The 17,133-nt window shown below is 29.8% G+C and overlaps 1 protein-coding gene across 3 annotated transcripts; it reads left to right on the plus strand.

Moving 5' to 3' along the window:
• Positions 1-8,200: 8,200 nt before the first annotated feature.
• LOC146529514 (protein takeout-like) lies at positions 8,201-16,907 on the plus strand. Of its 3 annotated transcripts, none has more exons than XM_085201307.1 (6): positions 8,201-8,398; positions 12,973-13,201; positions 13,624-13,754; positions 14,520-14,657; positions 15,180-15,356; positions 15,845-16,907. In XM_085201307.1, the coding sequence occupies exons 1-5, from the start codon at positions 8,335-8,337 to the stop codon at positions 15,329-15,331; spliced, it is 714 nt and encodes a 237-aa protein (XP_085057433.1). In that variant the 5' UTR covers positions 8,201-8,334; the 3' UTR covers positions 15,332-15,356; positions 15,845-16,907. The 3 variants fall into 3 exon arrangements, with proteins under 3 accessions (XP_085057433.1, XP_085057432.1, XP_085057434.1); XM_085201306.1 differs by having other exon boundaries at positions 15,180-15,334; XM_085201308.1 differs by having other exon boundaries at positions 15,180-15,327.
• The last annotated feature ends 226 nt before the right edge of the window (positions 16,908-17,133 follow it).

Below are 17,133 nucleotides of genomic sequence, written 5' to 3' on the forward strand. Positions count from 1 at the left end.
ATCAACCGCAATTTAAATTGTTTGAATAACTGTACTATTACAAAATATGGCAACGTCGTTATATTTATATATTTAAAAAAATATATAAAAATATTAAATAAAAAAAATATTTTTTATTTTTGACCAAAGGGCATTTAAGACCAACGCTGGCCGCTGCACCCCAACGGCCTCAAATATCAATAAATAAATTCTTTCCAAAATAAGTTTCAAATTATTCGCTAATTTCGCTCCTAATTGTATTACAATAAAATATTATATTACTATTATTATCTAATGTTACTTATTTTAAATTCTTCATAATTCAATTTATCTTCCTCCTCTAGGCAACTGCAACGGATTATTGAAAGACTAAAAGAAGAGATTATTGAACAACTAAAAGAAAATAAAACTCACACGTTAATCTGCTAGAAAGGATGCAAGAAGAAGTTTGAGATATTCCTGGCATGAAATACTTAAATCTTCGAAAACAATCAGAGACGACCGACAGAAACTGCTTATATTCGCTTAAAGGCTTGGCGATGGGCATTTCTTCAAAATTATAAAAAAACTAGAAACACTGTTCATGGTTGATGTATAAAATATTTTTTTGGAAAGAAAAAAATATTTATTCGTAAATAAAATCAGTATGACCTCGAGTGATATGATTTTAGAGTAAACATATTTTTCGATAGATTTATATAGCCAAGACAAAGCTTAACCCAAGAGATGTTAAATGATCTAAGTAACCCTTTTGTAAAATAACCGTAATCTATACTTATATATAAATAAGTTTAGTTATGATAATGTCGTCGATGATTTTGCTAACAGTTGACTAAATTTATTGTTTTTAAGTTATTGTACTTTGTAAAAAATAATATCTTATCGATTCGATCGATAAAAATAATCTTTATCGTTTGTTTATTATTGTGTAAAGTATATTTCTATCCTTTGATTAAAATATGCCCAAAGAGTGGTGTCTCTTGTAATTTGAAACAAGCTAGAAAATTATAAAGATAAGAGTGGCAAAAACTACAATTATTATTAGAATTTGTATTAGAATATCGATATGTCTAAACTTAATAATAATATACGTCAAACATATGCAAATATAATAGCAATTTAAATATGCAGTTTTGCATATTTGCTATAGTTTTGAATAAGGCTTTAAATTTTACAACAATTTTTAAAAATCTTGTTTAACATATTTTATATTACAAAATTCTTATATTTGGCAACACTTATAAGTTGCTCACTTCGTCCAAGTTTTAAGAAATTGCCGGAAGAGTGACGTATAAAATAATTTATTCAAGTCTAAACATACCTGCATATTAAATGTAAATATTTGTTTTCATTGAAAATGGCTTTTTGTCAATTTAGCGATAATATTTGTCGTCATTTGTACAAAAAATTCGAGGTTTTGGACAATTTCAACATATTTTTAAAATTTTTGTATAGCTTCTCATTTTATTCCACACATTGTGCACATGACAAATTTTATTTACCCTAAATGATTACCCCGAATGATTTTTAATTCCCTTAAGTGGGAATCGAAACTACATCCGTCGCATACTATCGGACGCTGAACCACTACGCTAATACGGCCACATATATACACAATTAACTATTTAGAGGAAAGCAGTTATGTTCTATTGTAAGCTGAGGTGGAAGTTCAACAAATAGATGGGTTTTTCTGTTTGTATTTATGATGGCCTGAGGAGTCACCTGAAAGGTTCAATACGTTTATATATATAATATATGTTAGTATATACAATTAATATTATTATATTTTTTTGTCTTTCAATTTCACTGCGCTATTTTATCTTACCCGCCATTTTCCACATATCCACTTCCACGGGTTACCTGGAAAAGATATCTTCTAGAGTAAGTAAGAAGTAATTTCAAAATATATTTTGAATTATATATGAATTGGGTGTCACAAAGAATTTACATATTAGTATTTAGTATATGATAAAAAAAAGTGTTATGTATAAATGTAGCAGCAACAGCAGGGTAGGCAAAGGGGGAGGGGGAGTATAATTACACTCCGTTCCCTATTTTCCGCCGAATTCTGGAGGCATTGCGTATTGAGCGGAATTTAACGCCGCGCTTTACCTCGACACCAGAGCGATGAAATGTGTATTTGTGTAAATTTAAATAAATATTTCATTTCCTCGAGTGGGGATCGAACCTGCAACCAGTCACACTTTGTGCCCCTCAATTTTGACTGGCCACTTGTAGAAAATATACATATATAAAATCATGACACAACGTGACCGCGGTCCAAAATTACCTCAATTATTTGCCGTGACGTCAAACCTATGTTTTATTATTTGTCCGTGACATCAGGAAGCTATGTGAATAACATATCATTTATAGATAACTGATCGAAGCCATCGCCGATTTTAAAAGCGACGAGTGTGGGTTCGATTCCTACTCGGGAGAATGAATAATTTTCATTTTCATATTCTCGCTCCAGTAACAAAACAAAGCCACCTAAACCACTAAAAAGTAATGTCTCAAAAATTATGTGGATATTAGGTACTGACATACGGCATACAACGTGAAAATATTGTATACTAGCGGCCCGCTCGCGGTTTCACCCGCTTGAACTATGTTATTATTAATTTCTGTCTCCATGACTACGTCCTAGTGACGTCTATGCAAAATTTGACACTCCTAGCATTTGTAGTAACGAAGTTTCATACAAACTTTCGACCCCAAAAACAACCCCTTAGGAGTCGAATATTGCAAATTCCCGTCTTAGCGAGCACCTACGTCCTATAAGTAACTCCTATGCAATTTGAGATTCCTAGCACATGTAGTTTCTGAGATTTCGTGATGAGTGAGTGACCTTTCGATTTTATATATATATAGATGAGTCTTAGTTTAACGTGCTTAGTGACGCAGTAACACAATTGTCATGTCTGCTGTCACGTACCTATGCTTGCGAGTTCATTCATCTATTATTCATTTTATGCTATTGTTTTCAGTATGATTATAGAAATTGTACTAATTGTAAATGGAAAATAATGACGTTTTAATATTATAACGTTGATGCGAACAAAATTGCAGACTTCACCTCGATTTGTCTAATTATACTAGTGGCTAACATGATTTCTTACTAGCATCAAATATATATTCACACATTTACAGTCACATGCCTTGGCCTTAAAGATATTATTATTATAATAATTAACACCTAAAATTAATTACTATATATAATATATGTATAATTATATAAATTCTTCAAAACAGAAATGTCCATTTTTGCCAAAATAAAATAACTACCTTGATAAGTACACAGTAATTACAGTCTTGGTATTCACAAAAGGTCTAAAATATGAACAATACAAAAAAAACTGTATGAGAAAAATGTATGAAATAGCGTCATTAAAATATTTTCCTCTTTTGGAATTTGTAAATATACATATGTATAAAAATCTTCCGTTACTGAATGACTGACAGACAACACACATACAAAACTATTGGACTTAGGAATTAGAAATTTATGTTAGGGACTGTAAGAAACCACTGAAAGAGGATCTTTCAAAACTCTTACGGTAACGAAAAAAACTGGATTTCCTATTTTACATTTTAAACTCCACACACACTCAGTTGGGAGTGACGACTAGTTGACTAGAAAATGATAGTGTATGATAAAATGAAAATGTGATATAGCATATAGCATCTCTGAAGAATGCAGCTTTCATACAAAACGAATAGAAAGATTTCTTCAAGAAATTAAAGTATTAAATATTTCATTTTCTCGAGTGGGACTCAAACCCACAAACCATACGCTTGTGCCCCTACACCACGACTAGCCTCTCAAGTTGAACTCCGCCACTTAATACGCAATGCCTCGAAAATTCTGCAGAAAATGGGAAACAAAGTGTCTTAACACTCCTCTTGTCTAGTATGCAGGATATATATATATATATATCCTGCATACTAGACAAGAGGAGTGTTAAGACACTTTGTTTATATATATATATATATATATATGCCTTGTATGCAGGATACAGCGCAAAGCTGCGAGAAAGTGATTTAGACATTTTAAATGCTTCAATATAAATGAACCATTAGATTACGACGACGATTAACGAAGTACATTGACTCCTTATGTTTATGAGTTTTGTTTGATAAGTTTATATTTTTTTTTTTAGAATTTCAAAATTTTCACGCAACAGCCGGAAAGTGAATGAACTGTGAAACATTTGAATAGGTTTAAAAAATGTGAACTCTGGCCTTTTTTATGTTTTTGAGCATTTGAGACAACAATGCGTTGACGCGTATATTTCTTTATGTTTATTACGTGCTGTTAGCATTCCGTATGTTGTATGGGAAAGCTTTGATAAAATCACGTTGTTGTCGGTGTCCCCAGGATGTCCTGTAAAAGTCATATTTCTACATTTTCTTAAAAAAAGATATGGCCGTTGCAAAAAACGCGTATTTCGACACTATGAAGGGAATGAAAGTTAAACTTTCGATTAACTTAGAATTATGAAATCTGGCAGCAAGTATCTACAGGTACGTTATATATTATGGTTAAATTTATTATAATATACTTATATAAATATATATTAAGGTAAAAATTGGTATTAAGGTATCAGATGAAAGGGCTCTGATTAAACTAAGTTTAAATTTCAGCAAAAGCTCGAGACCTTCAATTTCTGTACGGAACCATCAGTGGGCAAGGCCGACTCTTTATTTATATTTTCCGTTATTTTTTATTTTCTTATAAATTTGGCTTTTGTAAGCAAAAGACACCTAGTGTTAATGCACATTTACAAAAGTATTTTCTATTTTGTCTGTAATATATTTCACATATATTAATATTTTTAATATAAGCTATCAATAACGATTTTTACTTCTGACTTCAAATTCATAGTTCGAATCACTTCCATACAAAAAATAAACTGGTTTTATAACGATTCGTTGTAATCACATAAATATGCAAAGTAAGATAGAAGCTTTAGCATGTTAAATTTTCTTTAGAGTGAGAGAGTGAACTATACCTACATTATGTATATGTATATTTTATCATTTGCGTCATTGAATAAAAGGTTATAAGAGTAGTTTAATTTATTATATTTAAGGTCGTCATGGTCCAGTAAGACATTAAATGATTGTAAAAGAAATGGTCTTGGGTTCAGTCCTCCACTCGTGACCGAATGATTTATTTGCAATTCCTTGTTCTGGCAAGACATTACGAGGTGTCAAGCTTCACCTTTTAACACGTCTCAAATAGCTATAATTTAGTAAAATTTCATTTCAATCGAGGTACTCCGATGACGAGTCCGACTCCGTCTACTCAAAAAAGACTTCAACGATAGCAGGGGTTGTACGTCTGTTTTTTGCGAATTATTGTGCAAAGTTACATTTTGGTATATTGACAAGAACATACATAAAAGTATTCGGGCGAATTGAGAATCTCCCTTTTTTGAAGTTGGTTGAAAATGAGAACATCCTCTTTTTTGAGATAGGTTGAAAAGAAATGCAACGATCAGGAATCTCACCTCTGACATCAATTTAAAAAGTTTTTGCTTGTAACTATTACAATTTTTTACCAAACTTTCTAAATTTTCACCGGATCCCATAATCGAAACCTAACCAAACTTTCACCAAATTATCCTTGAAGTGTATCCTTTCAAATAAAAAAAGAATCATCAAAATCCGTTGGCGCGACATTGAGTTATTCGTCTATTTGTCGCGCACATACCTAATGCAAATTTAAGACTTATTTGATTTTCTCATAGATACCATTGTCAGACATGGACCAAAAAAAAATGTGACCATTCGGGTAGCTTCACCTTTCTAACAAAAAAAAAATTTTCAAAATCGGTTCACCCAGTCAAAAGTTATGAGGTAACAAACATAAAAAAAAAATAAATACAGTCGAATTGATAACCTCCTTTTCTTACAGAAGTCGGTTAAAAAAGTAAGTTAATGCTAATGCTGTTCTCTGTAAAATCAGACACTGGTCTGCTTTGTAACCAGGGACGCAACGGCCCAATGTCTGACAATCGATGATCGATTATTACTTAAATAATTAGTTATTTTTATTTCACTCGTTTTCGTAAAAAGACAAATCTGTTAAAAAAACAAAATGGACATTTACATTTATTTAATTCTTAGTGGAACGAATAAATACAGGTTTAAAACTCTTTAAGTGTAACCTTGTTGCTTTAGAATATTTTTTCAGAAAAAAATTCTAAATGTAAATAACTAATTAATCTTACAAATATACAGACATGTCAAGACTTAACACGTCAAGTCCAATTATTTTGTATGATATCCAAATAATTTGACATTCTGATTGTTCATCCTACAGATAAATAAATAAGACGATAAGAAACCATGAATAAAAAACTTAATTTAAAACCAATTACCTATTAGGCAGTCTTGGCGCAGCGGTACGATGTTTGAATGTAAACACAAAGGTTGTGAGTTCGATTGTCACTCGGAGCAATTAATATTTTTTGTTTCCTCTCGTAATAAAACAATATACGGCGTTGAGTTCTGCCCTTCACCAAGAAATTTAGGAATATTGGGCGGGGAACAATAAGAGAGAACCTACTGTTAATAGAACACGTCCCGAAAACTTATTGTTAATAGGTTCTCTGTGTCTACTATGTGGCAGAGTGAGGCTACTAATTAGCTCATTTATAGGTTCTGTACCTCAGTGAAAGTCCCATGAAAATCCAACAGAAAGATAGGCCAACATTTAAAAATTGCCCATTTTTTTAATATCATGTAAATAGCTATATTGGTTTGAACACTTGAAACAACACGGTTATTTAGAAATTACATACAGACAAAAAATTATTTAATTTAAAAATTATTAATATCTACCCAACATGCAAAGCCTCCAGAGTTCAGCGGAAAGTGGAGAACTTGTGAAATATCTTAATGAGAACGGAGTGTCTTAATGCTAGGTTTCCCAGGTTCCCTCTGTCTAACCTGCTACATACGGGATGCAGAGTGAAACTAAAAAAAATAAATAAGTAGTATTTACTCGTATAAGTGAAGTTCTCGTGCGTCACCTCTTCTTTATAGATATAAAGATATTTTCTGGAATTTTCCATTCGTCTTGAAGTACTCTTCAAGTTTTTGTAATTTGATACTGACAAACGAGTACACAGTCCTTCTTTGTATATACATACCTATGTCAGAAACCACAATCTATGTATTCATATTCTTTGTTTTTTTTTTATTACTTAAAAGTATTTGTTTTTTTAAATTCAAATCAGCCTTACAAATTTGCACATACCAGTTTTATCTCTTCTAATAATATCTTATGTTTATTTTAATATTTAATTATTTTATATAATATGCTGGTTTGACATTTTGTGTTTACTTTTGCAACTTTTTTTGTAGGTATTAGAATGCGTAAACGGTAGTTTGTTTGATAGAAAAAAGAGCAAAATGATAGATCACTACGGCTGTATTATATCTTATACATAGGTAAATAGAGCCTGAGTATAATATTGAAACTTTAAGCTTAGCTTTTATTAGCTCTACTATTACTTTGCGTTTAGTACTTACACCATAATTACGTCCATATGACGTTTGTTCGACTAAAATAATCAGATTTTACTTTATTTTTAAACTCTACTAAGAACAAGCTTAAAAATTCCAAAAAAGATACGAGACCGTGACCGTGATAAGTACGGTTTCACGTGCAAGTGATATAAATATTTATTTTTTATTTATTATGTTTTTTTTTTGTTTCTGACTGTAGACACTATGGTTGTGGATTCGATTCCTACTGTGGGAAATAAATTATTTTCATTTCCTCGCTCTGGTAACAAGATAAAACGTCGTGTTAAATTCCGTTATTCAATAATAACAATATCTCATAGATTGGACGAAAAGTGCGGAGCGGAGTGACTTAACACTTTATTCACTCTTCTACCCCTTTATTTGGATACACTAAGAAGCTTTTTTTAAAATTGATTATAAAAAAGCATATTCTAAATAGATATAATACAAAAAGATATTTCACTAAAAGAAATTTCAATACCAAGTTCAATACTGACGTGCAAGGAAATACTCGTAAAAATAATAAGCTAAAGTGTTTTTTTTTTCATTGTCATTGTCACAAAATAATTTTAGGCACTCATCAACTTATTTGTATGAAAGATGACTACCTACTATATTAGTTTTTTTGCCTCCATAATAAACATGTATATATACACTATTAAGTATATAACAAGGCTGCTGTCCTGTACAAGCGCAGTCGCTATATCAACCTCGTACATATTACTACTTTTTAGTTTATTTATTTTATTAATTAGTTTTAATTTAATTTTAACTTAATATAAAATTTTATATAAGAAATAAAATAATTTAAAAATGCGTGCGTTTGCGTGTCTCGTATTAGCGTGTTTGGTTTCAGGCGGGCTAGCTTCTAAACTACGTAAGTAGAACTTTTAATTGTATCAATTACATAAGTTTTATTTAATCATATTATATTTTTAAACTATGTAAGTTTTTTAATATCTTTAAATTATTTTTTTTGCTTATTTTATTATATTAAAAATATAAAACACTACTTTCTGTGTACAATAAAATTGATTATTTTTCAGAATACTAAAATAAATCATTTATAAATGATTATTTTTAATTCCAAAAAATATATGTTTTAATAATTTAACACATTTGAAAGATAATAATTAGGACCTTTAATAAGAAAAATCACTAAAAATTATAATATTAAAAATATTTTTGAATTAATTGTTATTATTGAATATTCATAATTTAAACAAATGCGATATAATACTATTCTATTAAAAAGAAACTATTTTATTGAAAAATAAATACTTTATTGAATCGGCAAATACTTTAGTTAATTTTTCATGCATATAGATATTTAGATATTGTCTTTAAAATATTAAAATTTATAAAAACACAAAATAATTTATATTTGTGAATAAATAATTGTTTAGTTCAAGCGGGCGAAGCCGCGACCGCGTGTCCAGTATTTAATATAACTTATATTATGTATTTAAATTTTAATATTACTGGTCATCACCAACCGACGAAGATCAAATATAAGAAGTATTATATTAATGCTCGGTAATAGCTTAAGTAAAGAAAGAGTAACTAGCACTAGCTTCTATCTCCCTATCCTGCTAAGAAGTATAGACGTAAACTTGCAATAGAAATAGATTATAATAATTATTTGCCTATTGTTTTATTACACAGCTAATAATAATTCTTTTTGTCCTATAGTTTTATTTATGAAATAATTAACATGGTTAATTATTAAATCAATGCCAATACGATAAAATTTATATATATAACAATAATAGATTTTTAAAAATGTAATAATAGAATTAAGTTTAATAGAATAAAAAACTTATTGTGTATAAATAAAAGCCACGAAGCATTTAATAAAAAAAACAAGTCAGGTGAGAATCTCAAACATAGCAACAGGGCTCCGTACCAATTCCATGATTATAAGTCAACGAAAATAGGACTTATAAAAGTAGACAAGCGTACAGGGTATACGTATACATTTTGAATGAAAAGAACTATAAATATAAATTATATATAATAAATACACTCTTTACACCAACCTTCAAAAACTTAAATATAATACAACCTTAATAACTGTTTTGAATTTTATTTTTTATCTGGAGCACGTAAATTATTTGTTTCCGTGTCGTAATTAAAATAAAAAAAAAATGTATACTAGAAATAAATTACACTCGGCCTGAGAGCCAGCTCAAGCTTGCGACTTTAAACGAGACAGTATTTTTTGGTAAAAAAGTAACACAGTTTTTAACCTAGCAATCAATGTAAAATCTTAAATTATTAAAACAATTTAATACTTATTAATTAAGTCACCTAATTATTTTGTTGTAAATGATTGATTAATTAATATATTTCCTATAGGTACATTAATCTATTTCATAAATTCATAAAATTGTTTATTTACGCTGTATAATATAGCAAGATAGGCATAAGGAACTGGTACACGTTCCGTCTAATTTTCTAAACATTTTTAGTTGAGTAGAGGAATACAACGCCGTGTTTCGTCTGATAAAGAAATAAAAATGAAAAGGAACCATGATTGTTGGTCTTAGACCATTCTTTTTTAATCTCACGAACTTATTTAAAATATTACATACAATCTTGCAAATGTATATAAACAAGTGCGTAAACTTACGAAAGGACAGCAAGATAAGTAGAATTTGAACCTATAATTTCCTCACGAAATCTCAAAGACCTTCACCATCAATCTTTGTACTTGTTGTGATTAAATAAAGAGCCTTGACCGTACATTGTTTAGAACAAACATAAACACGGATGTTACAGAAGATTCATAAAATCGTAAAAAATCCAATAACTTCTTTAAAAGTATTTATATTTTCGTGAGATAACAAAACCGGTCAAATGCGAGTCGATCTCGCCCACAAGTCCACGGGAAGTACAACTTATAAAAGTTGACATTATATTTGCGGGCGTATGCACTCATTTAGTATGAAATGACCTAGAAATATAACTTTATATTTATTTTATTATATAATTACATAATATACCTTTATTTTTAGGATTTTTTGTATTTCCTTGTATTTGATCCATAGCAAGTGCCCTACGGGTATTAATTACGCTGCAAATTTCAAGCAAAAACGATTATTTTTGTACCTCAAGGAATCGTAAACCTGATTATTTAATACTAATTTTAGCTTGCTAACTTTACGTGATCTTGAGATCACTTTATATCATTTCAATGTTGACATACAGATAGACGAGCGGACAACTAGTGGTGCCATAAGGGTTTCGTTCTTTTTCTTTTGATGTACGGATCCCTAATGATGACAGATAATCCGTGATGGTTTGCGTAACAAACCTTATAGATATGTCTATTATTTTGTATTATTAATAATATACTGTGAGGTTGATAGGTTTGAATAAGTACATTCACTAGGAAAACTAAGTTATATGATTTAGATGTTTTTTCATATTGGTAGGTTTTTTTAGAAAAAAATCAATTGACTGTGCGTTTGGTTCATTAAATAGAAAAATTAAGTCAATGATGACAATTTTTTTTATATTCAGTTATAACTTACCTGAACCAATTTTATTCTTGTTTAGATAATATAAGGAATTTGTATTTTGGTTTTAAAACTATACTGGGCAAACCGGATGTTAAAATACACGCAAAATTGTACTAACCAGCGATTATTTTGACTCTACGCCTATAATTAAGTAATATTATTAAATAGGACAGTTGAAATACATACATTACACGGTCATTAGTTTAAGGCAATTGCTAGCAAGTTACGTCGATATTGACAAATGTATCAATTAGTTTACTTAAAATGCCTACAAAATTAATGAATTTTACTTCATATTTGATTTATTTGTAATTTTGTTTATGTTTCTCTTCTTTTGAAATAAATTATATATAATTACTGTTACTTAAGTTTAATAAAATTTCATAGCGTCTTATTGGAAAAGGGACGGCTGTAGGTTCGATTCCCCTGGCGAATAAATTATTTCAATTTCCTCCTCCGTTAACAAGATAAAACGCAGTTCCGCTAAGTTTTTAACACTAACTGGGTCGAGATCCCATTGCTTAAATCTGTAGGGATCAGTTTTTTAATAAAATTTATATTTAATTAGTAGAACATTAGATTAGTAGAACAGATTAGTAGAACAGATTACACTTGGATTGCATAGAAGAATCCTGCCGCAATCCTGCCACGTTACCAGAACGAGGAAGTTACAATAATTAATTGCCCCTAAACGAGAATCGAACCGATATCCTTCGCATTTACAGTCAGACGTGTGCCGCTGCAACACGGCGACATCCAGTAAACATATATATATACATATTTGGAAACAGTACAAAGGCACTATAAATGCAACTTAAATAGTAAACGCAACACTCATCTACTTATTACATACATCGTTGTTGAAGCACATCAATTATTATTTATTATTCAATTCAGAATAAATTTACTTTTAGTATCAATAAATAATATGAAGAATTGTTTGTAACATTGTCTGTATTTGTTCGACAAGGAAAATCGAAACAGCCAATTTTATATAGTTTTATTTATTTATATTGTTAAAAGCATCTTAGAATATATTATCTTTGTATTAATACATGAAACAAAAACTTTGCAACGTCTTTTTACGAAAATTGTACAGAAAGGAAGTTTTTGTATTTGGCGGTCTCTGGTGGGTTAAATTCTCACTTGAAATATTTAATATTATTATTTCCTCGCTTTGGTAATAAGGCTAATCGCGGCGTTAAGTTCGACCCATCAACACGCAATGTTTAGTGAATTCTGCGGAAAGTGGAGAAGGATAGTGTCTTAATGGGAACGCAGTGTCGTAACACTAGGTTCCAAGGTTCTAGAATACAGTAGGAAGCTAAAAAAAGTATTCGTGCTTAAAAGATTACCTGCCGATCTATTATTATTAACAATAGGCTGTATAAGAAATGTTTGTAATTTTTATAGCTATTATAACCACTAAGTTATGCGTACACACTAGATGAGTCTCAGCTGACAGAAGACTTGTTAGATAATATTTTTATCAAGGTAATCTGGAAGGTGATAACAATAATAAAAATAGAAAATATATTGTTTCTAATTGATAATAATACCTATCTCATTTAAATGAACACGAGTGGAGTTAAGTGTTTTTATATTTTTTTCCAATTAATTATGTACCTTCTTTTTTTTGAAGTCGTTTAACGACATAAAAAAATTGGTTATCAATTCGAACATTATATTTTTTGTGTATATGTTCATTTATTGCCAATTATGAATGGATTTTGATGAATCTTATTTTTTGAAATTATCTACAATAACAAATAAATATAGCTCCTTTAGTTATATAGTTAATAGCTCCTTTACTTTATTTAAGCTTAATATTTAGTCGTATTATATATTACGTGACTTAAAATCAATAAAATAAAAATGAATTTTAATTATCATTTTCTTCTTATAATTTTTTTTATTTCTTTTGTAGCATCATTCCTAAAGGCATGCTCAGCATCTGATCCAAATCTGAATCAATGTATAGAACAAGTAATAGCCGTGGCCGGACCTAAGTTCGCCCAGGGTATACCAGAATTGGGTATCAAGCCCTTGGACCCGGTGGAATTAGGCACAGTGGTGGTGAACAACCCAGCTTTGAAAGTCACTTTCGAAGACACTGTTGTCACTGGCTTGGGTGGATTCAAGGTCAATTCTTATAAGTAAGAACATTTTGTCATAATCTCTTTCAATTCTCTTCTAGAACGTGCTTCAAAGACGGCACTAGTACAATCGAATTTGGTTACATAGAAATAAGTCCGTAAGTGGACGCGTAAATGCCCATTTAAATTAATATTACAAATAATAATTATTAGTAACTAACCTAAAAAAAGTGTTTTGAAAATTTATATAAGTAAATAAGGAAAATACGTTACTCACAAGAGGAAAAATATGAATTTAAAACAAGTTTATATTTTTTTCGTCCGACTAGATAAAATGGCCGTTAATACAGTTAAATTTAAAATTATATAAAAAAAATAAGGCATATTTATATAAATTGAAGCTGACTTTACTAATAATATTTTGATTTGTAACGTCTATAATAATTTAAACCTTTTAAATTAACAACATTTATTTTTTTAAGGATAAACCTAGCGAAGCAAAAAGCAGTATTAGACTTCACTGCGAACGTGACTCTCAAAGCTCATTATGACATGGACGGACAAGTACTCATCCTCCCCATCAAGGGCAACGGACAAGCTAAGATCAAGATTAGTTAGTATACTATGTTATATAAGTAATATTAATTATAACTACATATCTAAAGACAACAGTTATTTGGCAACAATACTTGTTTATCGCGGCAGGGGCACAAGTGTTAACTCGACTTGTCGACTGGTTGCGGGTTCGATCCCCATTCGAGGAAGTTAAATATGCAACGTAACTTAATGCCTTCGAATTCGAAAATTAAATTTCAATAAATATTTCATTTCCTCGAGCGAGAATCTAACCAGCCAGTAGATTTTGCAGCACACTTTATGCCCCTACACCATTACTGACCTCAGTGAGATATGATTAAAAATAAAAAGCTAAAATCACTTTAAAACTATGTACCTACTGTATACAGGGTGGAATTGTCAGCACTACTTTAAATGAAACTACAGTTTTAACTACTTTATAAAAGCGTAATATAATTCAGAAAAAAAATAATTCCCAAAAATGAAAAAGTTATTTTTTCAAACAAAATAAATAATAAAATTATCGTTTTAAAATAAAACGCCATTTGTAAAGTATAACATAAGCACGCACACACTTACCTGTCAAAGCCGCAACGTCGCACTCGTATGTGTGCTGCACACGTATGGTACAGGTATGGATAAAAATCGTGAAATGAAAAAAAAATCCTACCTCCAAACTGTTGAGGTACCTGGAATAATTTCTTTACTTCTGGGTTTGAAATATTTTATCCTATATGCAGTTTCAGTAAAAGGAGCGCTGCCTCTTCCACCCTGTATATAATTATTTACTGTTTGTTTGTAGCAAACTTGAACATCGTGATCAAATACGAATTCAAAACTGTTGACGGCTACTGGATTCTCACCAACCACAAGGACAGCTACAAGATGGACAAAGCTCAATTCAAATTTACTAACTTATTTAACGGAAATAAAGAACTCGGTAAGTTTATATTATTTACACACAATTTTATTAATAATACATTTCTTATTTCTTTGATGTCAGGATTGTCAGGTGACGGTGCACTGAAGGCCCTTTAAACTATTATTATAATTAAATTTGTTACCTATTGTAATGTTTTTGTAAAAGATATAATTATTCTTAGAATCGTTTTATAACAAGGATCTTATCTTGAATAATAATTATTTATATCAATTAAATTATGTGGCTATTAGTATATCGAGGCCAATCTTGGCGCAATTCGATTCCCACTCGAGGAATTGAAATATTTAATATTTTCATTTCCTCGTTCCGGTAATGAGGAAAAGCGCGACGTTGAGTTCTGCCACTTAACAAGCAATGGCTTTTAATGGGAATGGATTGTCTTAATATAAAGTTCGCAAGTTCCCACTTTCCTGCCATGTATACGGGACACAGAGTGAAGCTCGAAAAAAAACTAAACATTTATATTTAACTATAGAACATATTTAACTTTACACAATTATATTAATACACAAATTACAGCGGACACAACAGTCAAATTCCTTAACGAAAACTGGTCAATCATCATGCAAGAAATAGCACCACCAGCCCTCGACCAAATCATTGAGAAATGTGTCGATGAAGTAAAGGAGTTTTACAAAGTAGTACCGGCTGAAGAATTACTTAGCCAGTAAATGGTGAATTTTTGATTTATCACCGGTAACAGTGTTCATCAGGGTTTAAATTAATCTTAAGATTCATATATTTTAATATCATTGTTCATTACTACTCATACTAACACTATACCTAACCTACATATATCTACTAATCCATATAAAATCTGTTAATATTACAAAATTAATATTTTTCTTAGGACTTAATACTATATCGTATATTAAGAAACTTTTCTAGTTATCTTATTTAATCTTTTAATTTTAATGCAAAACTTTTTTTAAATAATTCCAACCAGAAACATTAATATTTAATCCGGAATTTTTTATATCCGAAAATTCTTTTAAAATTTGAATGTTACATATACGTTAGAATTTGAAAAATAGCAAATAATTTTAAGAGAGTACAAAAGACGACGATCAAATAAGTATGCTATGCATAAGTTTTTATACGGAACTTTAATGTGACCGAAATAATGTCTTTCTAGTAAAAAAAATACTTAATAAAAAAAAGACTAAAACTAATTTAATTTCCAGCTGACACGATACACGTGGTGATCAATGAAAACTGGGAGCCGGTCATCAAAGACATCGCCCCAGTCGCCTTCGACACCATCATCACCGCGTGCGTCAACGAAGCAAAGAAACTCTTCGCGGCAGTCCCCGCAAAGGAATTGTTATTATGAATTTATTCTTTTCAAATATTTGTTTTTTTTTTCATACAAAAATACAATAAAAAATTTAACGAACATATTTTAATAAATAGTCAATATAAAAGCATTAGCATTCAATATTTCATTAATTGATTCTTAACGGTTTAAATAAATATAAATAAAACATAACAAATTAAAAAAGCATTAAAAAAGTTACAAATGTGTCGTAACTATGTATTAAATGGAATTAATATTTACTGTATTTAACAAACTATAATGTGCTAAAACGCGATATTGAAAATATAAATAACAGTGTTAGTATAAGTAAATATGTTGTTAATTTTTGTGTTGAAAATTATAATTTCCTGCAGGTCAGCCGACGTGTTGATACAATATCCAGTGGTTACATCCTAGCGAGTATAATAATTGCAATAATTAACTTATAACATCCTTTTTACCATTTTTCGCCGCCATTTTTTCCCGCCTATTTCTAAATTTACGTAAAAAACAAAACAATGTTTTAGAATTTCGCAATAATTATTGTATATGATACTAGGGTGTCGGTATTATTTATTTCTTAAAGGGTGATTATTTAGCTATTACAATTTTTTTTTATCATGCATATATATATTTACTAATTTACGTATTCATTTCAACTTTAAATCTTTGATTATAATGTTATTGCTATTTTATATACATGGCATAGTTAGACGGCCTTCTGTATTTTTTTTAATGGTGTTCAAATGTAATTTATTAATAAAGAAAATATTAATGCTTCATATATAATATATTTATATTTAAATATTTTTATTTGAGACTGGTTTACCTATAATCATTTATCTTAACACAAACAGTTCCAACTTTATGATAAGAAATTGTGATAATAATATTTAAGTTAGTATTATCTTGTCTTGTACAATGTTCAAATAAATCTTTTTCCTTTGCAAGTTTTAGTTTTATTTATTTTAATTTATTATTTACCTGTTTATCTCGCTCATGGGGTAATAAATCGTTTTCATTTTCTCACACTGGTAACAACACAAAACGCGGCGTTGAGTTCCGCCATTAAATATGAAAGCTAGGCGGAAAGTGAGGAAAGGATTGTCTTATCACTAAGTTCCTACTCTGCTGTACAGAATACACTTTGAATGTAAAAAGAAGAAAACTACACAA

The sequence above is a fragment of the Heliconius melpomene genome, chromosome 18 (assembly GCF_056956725.1).
Source record: "Heliconius melpomene rosina isolate 202511_hmr_F chromosome 18, ASM5695672v1, whole genome shotgun sequence".
Classification (NCBI taxonomy): Eukaryota; Metazoa; Arthropoda; class Insecta; order Lepidoptera; family Nymphalidae; genus Heliconius; species Heliconius melpomene.